At 43.2% G+C, this 12716-nt stretch overlaps 1 protein-coding gene across 1 annotated transcript in view; it reads left to right on the plus strand.

Annotated features, from left to right (window-relative positions):
* The window catches only part of LOC140738536 (lamina-associated polypeptide 2, isoforms beta/delta/epsilon/gamma-like), a 68208-nt gene extending 63402 nt beyond the window's left edge, over nucleotides 1–4806 (plus strand). The window contains exon 6 of the mRNA XM_073065933.1: nucleotides 3020–4806. Coding sequence (XP_072922034.1) covers nucleotides 3020–3302 — 283 coding nt within the window. The 3' untranslated portion in view covers nucleotides 3303–4806. The remainder of the gene's footprint in view (nucleotides 1–3019) is intronic.
* The last annotated feature ends 7910 nt before the right edge of the window (nucleotides 4807–12716 follow it).

Genomic DNA, 12716 nt, shown 5'->3' on the forward strand with positions numbered 1-12716 from the left:
ATTCTGACGTGGTCTCGGAGGACTGGACAATTGCAAATGTCTGCACAGGACCAAAAGAAGCTACAGTGAGTTGTAAAGTTAGTCAGCACTAACTTAGGTACTAGCCACTGTAGTGCCCAAGACATTTTCAAGGACTGAGGCCTCAGAAAGGTGCCATCCATTCTTAAGAACCCTCGCCTCCCAGGGCATTCTCTCTTGTCATTGGCCTGAAGTCACACACTCAGCGATTCGGGAACAGCTTCTTCCCCTCTGCCAGTGATTCCTAAATTAACATTGAACCCATGAACATTCCCTCACTGCTTTGCATGTGACCGCAGTAAACTGCAGAGTAGTGGACACAACTCAGCACATCACAAAAACCAGCCTCCCCTCCATGGACTCTGTTTATACTTCTCACTGCCTCAGTAAAGCAGCCAACATAATCAAAGACTCCACCCATCTGGACATTCTCTCTTCTCCCCCCTCCCATTAAGCAGAAGATACATAAGCCTGAAAGCATGTACCGACAGGCTCAAGGACTGCTTCTATCTCACTGTTATCAGACTCCTGAACAGAATTCTTGTATAATAAGGTAGATGCTTGACTTCACAATCTACCTCATTATGATCCTGCACTTTATTATTTACCCGCTTTGCACTTTCTCGGTTGCTTTTACACTCTATTCTGCATTGTTACTGTTTTAACTTATTCTAGCTCAGATACATGCACTGTGTAATGATTTGATCTGTATGAACAGTATGCAAGACAAGCTTTTTAACTGTATCTTGGTACTGATGACAATAATAAAGCAATATCTTTAAAATGCTAAATGCATAAATAGCAACAAAGAATCATAGAAGACCATTAGTCTCATTCAGTCTGCCCTGACCCCAGTCACTCCCATTTCCTCCAAGCACTGGCACCGTTTTAGCTTCAAACAATTTATCTAGTCTCCATTTCAAAGCCATGATTGAATCTGCATCCATCTCCTAGCAAGTGCATTCCACATTATAATTCATTTATTTAGAGATGTACAGTGCAAAACAAGCCCTCTGGCCCGACGAGTTGCACTGCCCAACAGCCTATCTATTTAACTCTAGCCTAATCACAGGACAATTTATAATGATCAATTAGCCTACTAATGGTACATCTTTGGACTGTGGGAGGAGACACACGTATAAACTCCTTACAAATGGCACTGGAATTGAACTCCGACACCACAAGCTATAATAGTGTCACACTAACCACTACACTACCATGGCACTTAAAGCATTTTTCTTATCTTCTTGGATCTTTTATCATCACTTTAAGTCTTGTGTTCTTTGATTGTTGACACCACAGCTAAAGTTCACCTTACTATCATCATCGTTATGTGCTTAGTCGTATGACGTGGGTGATCGTGGTCTTGACCATGATCGTTTTTGGCAAATTTTTCTACAGCAGTGGTTTGCCATTAGCTTCTGGGCAGTGCCTTTATAAGATGAATAACCTCAGCCATTCTCTTCAGACATTGCTTGGCATCAGTGGTCACATAACCAGGACTTGGTTGTGTGCCAGTGTCTCATGCACCCATCCACCACCTGCTCCCATGCCTTCATGTTACCCTGATCAGGGGGCTAAGCAGGTGCTACTCCTTGCCCAATGGTGACCTGAAGAATGCAGAGGGAAGAAGTGCCTTGCATCTCTATTCTGCCACAGTCACCTTACTGTAGGCTTATCTAAAATCTGTTAAGACTTTATACCTTTTAGATTTCCACTTCGGCATTTCAGCTCCAAGGAGATTGTAGACGTATGGTAATACAATCATAATTCATTACCATCCTTATTACTGTTTACCATGGTTCCAAGAAGTTTGTCTTTTGAAGCTCTGGAAACTTTCCCCTGCTCACCAATGTATAGTTAACTCATAAAGATGGCAGTGACTCTTCTCAGTTAGCCATAAAGGTATGTCATATGTCTTAATCCTGAGTTCCAAACCAACACTAAATTGACAGAATTATCCATGAAACACTGTTCTCTGCTTTCTGTACTTAAGCCATGTTTTAGCTGCCACTTTATTCCTCATGCATCAATTTGCTAACCACCCTTTTGTATTGAACTTTATCATCTGTAAAACCACAGGGAACTCAATCCATTGTGTTCATTTCAGCAATTAGTAGTTCACCAAAACATCTATTAGATTAATTAAATAAGATTTTCCTTTAACAAATTAGTGTAGGGTTTCATTTGTAATCAGACTTCTCCAAGGGACTAATTAACTCTTCCTTTGAATCTAGTTTCTAAAAGCTGAACCAGCACTTTGAATTGTTGTACTCCTTATAGTAAATATGCTCACACAGTGAGATTGCCACACTTCATCCACATCACTCCTTTTCAATCTCCCCTGGCTATGGTTCTTTGGATGACTGTTGTCTTCCAGTGTTAACTGCGACTCCATTAATCTACAGGACTGTGCTGTGCACCTTGGTCCAGAGGAATGTTGTTTTGTTTGGCAGTATATATGTATATGGTTGAATGACAATAAACTCACTTTGAACTTGATGTCTGGTGCTGACCAGGCACCTTTTATTTTTGTTATGATCATTTGGGAGAAGAACAATTCTGGCCTTGCTCATCATTCATGCTTGTACATTTCCAGTGGGAGCAATTGAATGGAGATCATAAATTGGAATATTGATTGCTCATCCTCAGGAGTGTTCTGGCCAGTTGATAGTAATGCATAAAAACACAAAATGCTGGCAGAACTCAGCAGGCCAGACAGCATCTATGGGAGGAGGTAGTGACGACGTTTCGGGCCGAAACCCTTCATCAGGAGGGGAACCCATTTTGTGTTTTTATTTATTTCCAGCATCTGCAGATTCACTCGTGTTCCCTGATAGTAATGCACTTGCTTCTTTGGAAATGCTTGAGCCATCGTGCAACCATGAGGGATTTTTCATCCCCTCAGTAGCTTTTGTGAAACAGTGCATACTTAAGTTTTTAGATATTGGTAAATTTAACGTGTGTATCATTCATTTCATTTTTCATAACTTTCTTACAGTGCCACTTGCCGTAAACCAATCAGAGGGGCTGCTGGGAGACCAATTGAGTTCACGTACAAGGACGCACTTCCGAGAAGGCCTGTACCCCAGCTGCAGCCATTGGCACAGGTCAAACCAGAGAAGAGTAAAAGCCAACGCTCCGTGCCCATCTGGATACAGATTGTGGTGCTCCTCATCGTGGCATTCTTTCTATTCCTGGTTTATCAGGCCATGGAAACAAATAAAGGCAATCCATTCCCTATGATTCCAGAGGTCCCTGGACAAGCGGCTGGTAGTCAGTGAGCTGGGTCATGCAATATACATAACCATGGGCATGTCCTCATCCAGGTCTGAATGAACAATTTTGTTTTTGTTTCAAAGTGGACAGGCTGGGGACAGGGTTAAGAGAGATAGCTGAAGGAAATCGATTATGAGGTAATGTTCCTTAATGTTGCAGAAAAGGAAATTGAGCAGCTGAACTAAAATGGACATTTTCATGCCTTTGCACTTCAGGATCACTTGATTCAAATTTAAAGCCTCGGGTTTGTTGGTAAATTATTTTTCTAAATTTGAACATTTTTTTTTAAGAAACAAAATGATCACAGTACAATTGGCACATTCAGGGTAACAAATGTACACTGATATTTGCTTTGCATGTTTGTAGAATTTTTAAGTAGTTTTCAATAAAGATTGTATATGAAGTCAGTAATTCGCAACGCACAAAATGCTAGAGGAACTCAGCAGGCCAGAGAGCATCAATAGAAAGGAGCAATCAATCGACGTTTCGGGTTGAGACCCTTCATCAGGACTGGAAAGAAAAATCTGAATTTAGAGTTAGTCCTTTTTACTCTGACTTTCTCTTACATCTTTCTTTCCAGTCCTGATGAAGGGTCTCAGCCCAAAACATTGACCAATTACTCTTTTCCATAGATGTTGCCTGGCCTGCTGAGTTCTCCAGCATTTGTGTGTGTTGTTTTGGATTTCCAGCATCTGCAGATTTTCTTGTGTATGAATCTTTTGTACTTTTTTAAGATACTTTTAGCGCATTCTTTAGGCATGATTAATTTTCTAAAAGTAACATGATGTAGACTTTGAATAGTGTTGCTAAGGTATTTCAGGATTAAGACAGTAGGAAGCATAACTGTAGCAAAAATTTGAATGACAATTTGAGTAGACTGCAAATTGTGTCGTGAGCCTTTGAATATAAGCTCTGAGACATTAGATATTTTTCTTACTACCTTCACTGTGATGTTTTCTTTGTTTTATTACTAAGCAATACATATTTACAGTTGAAAATATAGACATGAATTTTAATTTTGGAGTGTCTTTTTAGAAGATGTGTGTTAGCATTGCTGTCTGTTTGTATTGAAGTAATATGACTTGAATATTGATGGTAATAGCATTGTTATACATCTTCGTAACATATTTCTTTCCTACGAACTAGTGACCAACAGGCTGTTCACTGCCACAGTAGTATTCCAACATACCTGGGGATTCTCCCGATCAATTGCTGTAACAACCTGGTTATGTCTCTACTCCTGGCTCTCCATTCAGGTTAACTTGGAAGATTGGGAAATACCCCACAAATTTTGGTTGACTGCTTTGACCAGCATACGTTGGCTTAGCCAACTATTTTGTAGAACCCAGTGTGTTTTAACTTTAGTCTATCTGTGAAATATTTGAAACCTCATAATGTTACATTGGAGCTTCTTGTTGCATTAGGTTTGGTCAGTTTTGTACAGATAGAATTGTCATGAAATGTCATTGCATTATAATGTGATCTAGTAGAATAAAAGTATCAATGTAAGTATTTGTCATCATTCCTAAACTGCATTCCATTTACTCCAGAAGTGAGTTATATAAAGTAGGCTAGTGGTTTCCTCAGTGAGCACCTCTGCTCTTTTTTTTTATAAAAAGGCCCTGACTGAAAGCAGGAAGTTTCAGTAACTAAAGATGGAGAACAACTTCTGCAAAATCAGCTGTAAATACATTACCGTTGGTAGAAGTGCTGCTGCAGTAAAGGAATGTAGTAAATCCTCCTTAATTCTGCTTTCTCTTCACGTCCATGGATTGAACCATGCCTTTGTTTTACAATTATCAACAAGGCTGTGATGGTAAACTAACGAGCTTCAGATCTCTCAGATTTCTATACAATTAATCAAACAACAATGAATGACTAGTGTTGGAGGTCTGAGTCAAGATTTTTGGAAGAGAGATTTGCATGATGGTTCTCATGCATTTGATGATTGAAATCAATGGGGGGGGGGGGGGGGAGAGAGACTCCATCTGAAGTCTTACCAAAATCATTGATGTACTTGTTTTTTAATCTCACTATTTACAATTAAACAGAAGTTTGGCTGCATCAAACAGTGCTTTCTTCATTTGGTCCAACAACATAATAAAAAAATTATCTTAAGTTCAATTATAATTCAACAATACATGAATACAGCCAAATGAAAGTGTTCCTCAGGGGCAAATGTCAAAACAGTGGCAACAGTCATACACAGCATAAGGCACATATACCACATACAGTTGCACTAAAAAAATATAATGTATCCCAAGTCACCGAGTGATACATACTGTAAATTGATGTTGCATGGGTGTTATCAGCAAGAACAAGCAGTTCTTAGGAGTTCATGGATGAACATACACAAGTAAGCATGCAATCCAGCTTGTTATTTCACCAATCAATACTGGAAAGCAGCCTCGATAGGAGGAGCCAGACCCCAACCTAGCATGGACACCACACTACATTGCTTCTGACATCACATCTCTTGGACTGCTGCAACAGGCAAGTTCACAACTTGAGGCCTAGTTTTTGCTACAACCAAGGCCACGCAGCCCCTCTCTCCAAAAATCAAGGAAAATTGGCTTGCAGCATTTTATATTATTAGCCTCTAACGGTCCTGCAATCACAAGAGAAACATCCAAGACAATTACTCACAATTAGGCTGCACACTGCCTGCATGCAGTCTCTGGTGCCTTCCTGTAGCAAGCAGTAACACAGTCTACAACAAGTCCAGCTTGTCTGCCAATGATTGGCTTGCTGATGGGTAGACCTTCAGTATATGAAGTTCTTAATGTCCAGCAATTCTATTTCCTACAGAATTGGCAGTCATGCCTTTATGTTCAACATTCTTGAAACTTGGCTCTTGGGGTCCTTATAACCATATAACAATTACAGCATGGAAACAGGCCATCTCGGCCCTTCTAGTCCGTGCCAAACGCTTACTCTCATTGACCTGCACTCAGCCCATAACCCTCCATTCCTTTCCTGTCCATATACCTATCCAACTTTTTTTTAAATGACGTTATTTTTGTTATGTTACCTTGTTACTTTTGCAACTTCTATCACAATTTGGTAATGCACTATGTAGTAAATTATGGTCTGTGTATTTGCTATTTTTCTGAACTTTGATTGATATCTGGGCTATCCATGGTACATTTTTCCTTGAATTGGCTTTATTTAGTTTGCTCTTGACATGGCCACATAGTCATAAATTCTAAGATCTAAGTCATTGATAATGTAAAAAGAAGCGGTCCCAACACCGAACCCTGTGGAATACCAATAGTAACCAGCGGACAATCAGAAAAGACTACGTTTGTTCCCACTCTGCCTCCTGCCAATCAGCCAATGCTCTACACATGCTAGTATTTTTCCTGTAATACCATGGGCTCTTTTGCTAATCATCCCCGTGTGCAGCACCTTGTCAAAGGCCTTCTGAAAATATAAGTACGCAACATTCACCAATTCTCCTTTGTCTATCTGGCATGTTATTTCCTCAAAAAATTCCAACTGATTTGCCAGGCAAGATTTTCCCTTAAGGAAACCATGCTGACTTTGATCAATTTTTTTTCAGCGGCACGGCAGCAGCGGCCTTTCAGACCTGGTGTTACTTTAATTTTCTATTTTAAGTTTGATACACAATTTTCGATTAGGGCACATGGATAACAGAGCGGCTATCTACCATTGCCAGATACTACTAGAGATCGCCCAAAAATAAACCTTCACAAAGATCTGCTGGCTGAATTAAGTGACCTCGGTTTACTGGGGGGAACGGGCCTACAATCCTCAGACTGATGCTGGGAGCCGGAGATGGAGACGTCAAAAGCGATGTGCAAGGAAGCAGAAGCGAGGCAAATGGACAGGGGTCCGTACCAGACTAAAAGCAAACCCAGCCGGTCGGCTCTCCCATCCATTCTGCTCTCCAATGTCCGCTCCCTGGCAATAAAATGGACTACATCCGACTCCAACGTAATACTCGGCGGGAGTACAGAGTTTGCTCCGCGTATGTCTTCACAGAGACATGGCTCACTGATGGGATTTCGGATGCTGCCATCCAGCTAGACGGGCTCGACTTGTTTCATTCAGACAGAGATGCAGCTCTCTCCGGTAAGACTCGCAATGGTGGCTTGTGTATTTACATCAACACGGAATGGTGTAAGAACTCTGCTGGTTTCCAGACACTGCTTGTCGCTAGTGGAGTTTGTGGCTGTTAGATGCAGACCATTTTATTTGCCACAGGAATTCACCTCTTGTCCTTATATTTGGTGTCTACATTCCCCCCAGCGCTAATGCTAAGGAGGCACTCTGTGAACTGTACGGGGCTATTAGCAAACTGCAGAACGCACACCCTGATGGTCTGTTTATTGTTGCTGGTGATTTTAACCACATGAACCTTATGTCAGTGCTCCCCAAATTCCATCAGTATGTGGACTTTGCAACGAGGGTGGAGAATGTGTTGGACCTGGTTTACACAAACATCCCCGACGCGTACCAGGCTGAGCCCCGCCCCCACCTCGGATACTCAGACTGCATCTCTGTAATGCTAATCCCAGAATACAGACCGCTCGTCAGGCGCTCCAGACTGGTTCAGGTGAAAACCTGGCCAGTAGGAGCCATCTCTGCTCTTCAAGACTGCTTTGAGCACATTGACTGGCACATGTTCAGGGAGGCTGCAACCAATGGCGATTCTACCAACATCAGTGACCAGCTACATCAGCAAGTGCATTGATGATGTTACTCTGTCCAAGACCATCACTATACATGCCAACCAGAAGCCATGGATGACCGCAGAGGTGTGTGTACTGCTGAGGTCCCGCGACTCTGCCTTCAGGACTCTGCCATAGCCACTTCCAGGACAACGGCGACACGCGGCGCATGTGGCAGGGCATCCAGGACATCACCAATTACAAGACGACAACACCTGACTCTGAGCAGATGCGTCCCTCCCAGATGCACTGAATAACTTCTACGCCCGGTTTGAGGCGGAAAATGACATGGCGGCGAGGAAGTCCACTCCTCCTACAAATGACCAGGTGCTGTGTCTCACTGTGGCCGACGTGAGAAGAACCCTGTGCAGGGTCAACCCACAGAAGGTTGCTGGACCAGACAACATCCCTGGTAGAGTGCTCAGAGGATGTGCAGACCAGCTAGCAGGTGTTCTCACTGACATCTTAAACATCTCCCTGAGCAGCGCCACCGTTCCAAAGTGCTTCAAGGCCGCCACCATCGTCCCCGTGCCGAAGAAGTCTTCAGTGTCCTGCCTAAATGACTACTTACATCCATCATCATGAAGTATTTCGAGAGGCTTGCCATGAGGCACATCAAGACCCTGCTGCCCCCCTCACTGGACCCCCTGCAGTTTGCGTATCATCCCAACTGCTCAACAGATGACGCCATTGCCACCACCCTCCACCTGGACAAAAAAGACACATATGTTCGGATGCTGTTCATAGACTTCAGTTCAGCATTCAACACAATCATCCCTCAGAAACTGATTGGAAAGCTGAGCCTACTGGGCCTGAACACCTCCCTCTGCAACTGGATCCTAGACTTCCTGACTGGGATACCTCAGTCAGTCCGGATCGGGAGCAGCATCTCCAACACCATCACACTGAGCACGGGGGCTCCCCAGGGTTGCGTGCTCAGTCCACTGCTGTTCACTGTGCTGTAACACACAGTTCGAACCACATCATCAAGTTTGCCAATGACACGACCGTGGTGGACATTTACACTACATGCTGCATCCGCAAAGGAAACAGCATTATGAAGGACCCCATGCACCCCTCACACAATCTCTTCTCCCTCCTGCCATCTGGGAAAAGGCTCCCAGGCTCTCACGACCAGACTATGTAACAGTTTCTTTCCCCAAGCTATCAGACTCCTCAATACCCAGAGCCTGGACTGACACCTTGCCCTACTCTCCTGTTTATTATTTATTGTAATGCCTGCACTGTTTTTGTGCACTTTATGCAGTCCTGTGGTCTGTAGTCTAGTGTAGCTTCCTCTGTGTTGTTTTTTTTATTACATAGTTCAGTCTAGTTTTTTTTTGTACTGTCATGTAACGCCATGGTCCTGAAAAACGTCGTCTCATTTTTACTATGCACTGTATCAGCAATTATGGTCGAAATGACAATAAAAGTGGTGACTTGACTTCATGTGCCTACAAGTACCCCAAAACCTCATCCTTAGCATTCAACTACAACATCTTCCCAACCACTGAAGTCAGGCTAACTGGCTTATAATTTTCTCTTTTCTGCCTCCCTCACTTCTTGAGAGGAGTGACATTTGCAATTTTCCAGTCCTCCTGAACCATGCCAGAACCTAGTGATTTTTGATAGACCATTACTAATGCCTCCACAATCTCTTCAGCTACTTCTTTCAGAACCTTGGAGTGTCGTCCATCTGGTCCAGATGACTTATCTACGTTCAGACCTTTCATCAAGCACTTTTTCCCGAGTAAAAGCAACTGCACTCACTCCTGCTCCCTGACAATCTCGAACTTCCGCCTTATTGCTAATGTCTTCCAGAGTGAAGACAGATGCAAAATACTTACTCAGTTTATCTGCTATTTCCTTGTCCTCCATTACTACTTTTCCAGTGGTCAGATAACTACTTTTTTCCTTTCTATATATCAGAGAAACATTTGGTATCCTCTTTGATATTATTGGCTAGCTTACCGTCATATTTCATCTTTTCCCTCCTTTAGGGAAATAAATTGCCTTTTATTGATTTTTAAAAGCTTCCCAATCCTCTTTTTTTGCTTTTATGTTGGATTTGACTTCCCTCATCAGCTATGATTGCCTCATCCTGCCTTTAGAATACTACTCCTTTGGGATGTATCTATCCTGTGCCTTCCGAATTGCTCCCAGAAACTCCAGCCATTGCTGCTCTGCTGTCATTCCTGCAAATCAACTGGCCAGCTCCTCTCTCATGCCTCTGTAATTCCCTTTACACTGTTGTAATATGAGTATTATTAAAAGTGTTACGAACCCTGTAACTGGGTATCTTACCAGCAAAGATAGGAGTATCCGTTGAAGTCTGATGATACTATTTTTAACAATATTTATTAGTAAAAATACACAAAAATAATATCAATGCAAATATACAGATAATATACGACATCAATACTAAACCTAAAAGTGCGGGTATAATAATAATAAGAAATAAGCTCTATCGTTGTCTAGGGGATAATGAATTGTCCGATGGAAATATAAAGTTCAGTTCAGTTCATGCAGGCTGCAGTAGTTGCTGATCACTGTGTTGCAATTGTTGGAGAGTGAGAGAGAAAATTGTGTGCAGTAACGGCTATTGCCTTTGCCAACCTTCCTTTATGATTTCAATCCGCCAATGAGTTGTTGTTGTGGCCATTCACGTATGACCCCTCTGTCCTTTAGCTAGATCGTTCTGTGGTGGACTCGTCACCCAGGCAAGGGTGGACACACACACAAGCCCCCACCGGTCTCGTAGCGTCTCTCTTGGTGCGTCTGAGGGGTGTTCCCCAGACCCTACTTTTATCCCCACTCACGGGGTCTCAGGTGTCAATCAGGTTGGGATGATGCAACACATCAACCAGAACACTCTGGTTGCCCCCTGAGGGGTTTCAATGAATAGTAACAGTACTCAATACACAATCTTTCTCCAAGAGACAATAGCAGTAATCAGTGGTTCCATTCCGCTTTTGTTAGAAGGAGACATTCCACTTCTGTGTATCCCTGCATTGTCAATAACAACTGCCTTTGCTGTTATCCTGTGTCTCTCTCATCTCCCTTGATAACAGCATCGGAATAGTAGCGATTTGCGATTCTCCAAAAGGGGGGGGCGACTTTGCACCCTTCTGCCCATCAGAGTTGCTCCTCATTCGTAACAAAAGTAAGTTAATACTAATCAGGAAACTGTTGGTGACAAGAGGCTGGTTCCGGGGTCTGTGGAGTTTTACTTTCGGTATACTTTGTATGTAGTTCCACCACCCATGTCGTACAAGGTACCTGAAATGATATTGTAAATATCATTTACTGTCCCAGATAAAGATGTTCTTTTGGCCATTAAATTGTCAAGTGGTTCTTTTGTAAAGTAGAAGTTACCACATATTTTTGGCGACGAGGTGAACTGGTTTTATGGACGTGTTGGCACGTTTTGAACGGGAGCTGTGAGCAGACGAGGAGCCTCGCATTCGGATGGCTATGTTCGGGACTATCAGTGAATTTGTGGAGGGAACCGAGGATTGGCTGGAGTATGAGGAAAGGTTGGGACACTTTTTCTGTGCTAATGGAATTACTGAGGAGGCTAAGAAGCGCTCTATTCTCCTGAGAGAGTGGGAGGCAAAGACTTACAAGTTGTGGGGGGCAAAGACTTACAAGTTGATAAGGAACTTAGCCACACCACGGAAACCGGGAAAAATTCCATATGATGAACTGGTCAAGCTCATGGGGAACCACCACAATCCAAAGCCTTCGGTGATAGTCCAACGGTTCAAGTTTCACAGCCAGGTCAGTCTGTGGCTAATATTGTGGCCGAGTTTCGGTAGCTGTAGGAGCATTGCGATTTCAGAGCTGTGTTGGATGACATGCTCCGTGATAGATTAGTATGTGGCATTAATAATGACGCTTGTTTGGGGGAAACCCTACCGTTGACTTTCAAGAAAGCCCTAGATTGCCCAAGGCATGGAGATGGCTGCTAATAATGCTAAGGATATCCACAAAGGACATGGTGGGGGAGGTCGCAGTCAGCGGCAGTGCACAAGAAAGGAGGGAAACTGGTGAACAGGCAAAGTGGGTGGACATTTAGATACAAAGTGCAGGAGCTTAAAGGGTAAGGTTAAGCCTGGGCAGGGGAAAGCTCAACAGGCTCAGGCAGCCACATCATCTAGAAGAAGCAGACGAGGAGGCAGCGTGTGCCTACAACATATTTGGAGTGGAAATGGATGAGGAACCACTTGAACCATATTATGCCACAGTTATTGTCAGGGGAAAGGACATTAAGTTTGAGATTGATTCAGGGGCTACTACATTGGTCATTAGTGAGGATTTAGGGGTGTTGTATGTGGATATTTCAGCCAGGGGTCAGAAGGCTAAAGCCAGACTGCTAATAGCTATGGGCAGTGGGCCCAGTCTTTTGGCTTTGCTAAACCCGGCTCAACTGACATGAAATTAAGTATGCACACACGACGGAGGAGATTCTGCAGCATTCTACAGTAGTGACGTTTTCAGGGATGAGCTGGGCACACTGAAGGGTGTGACCACGAAACTTCATGTCAACCCTGAGGTCACACCATGTGTTTTTAAGCCTAGGTCAGTGCCCTATGCCATTGAAAGGCAAAGTTAAGGAGAAGCTGGAACATTTACAAGGGCTGGGCATCATTGAGCCCATCCAGTTTTTAAGGTGGGCGGCCCCCCCATTGTTCCAGTTTTGAAGGCAGATAAAATGGTGGGGAT

Source organism: Hemitrygon akajei, chromosome 14, assembly GCF_048418815.1.
Source record: "Hemitrygon akajei chromosome 14, sHemAka1.3, whole genome shotgun sequence".
Classification (NCBI taxonomy): domain Eukaryota; kingdom Metazoa; phylum Chordata; class Chondrichthyes; order Myliobatiformes; family Dasyatidae; genus Hemitrygon; species Hemitrygon akajei.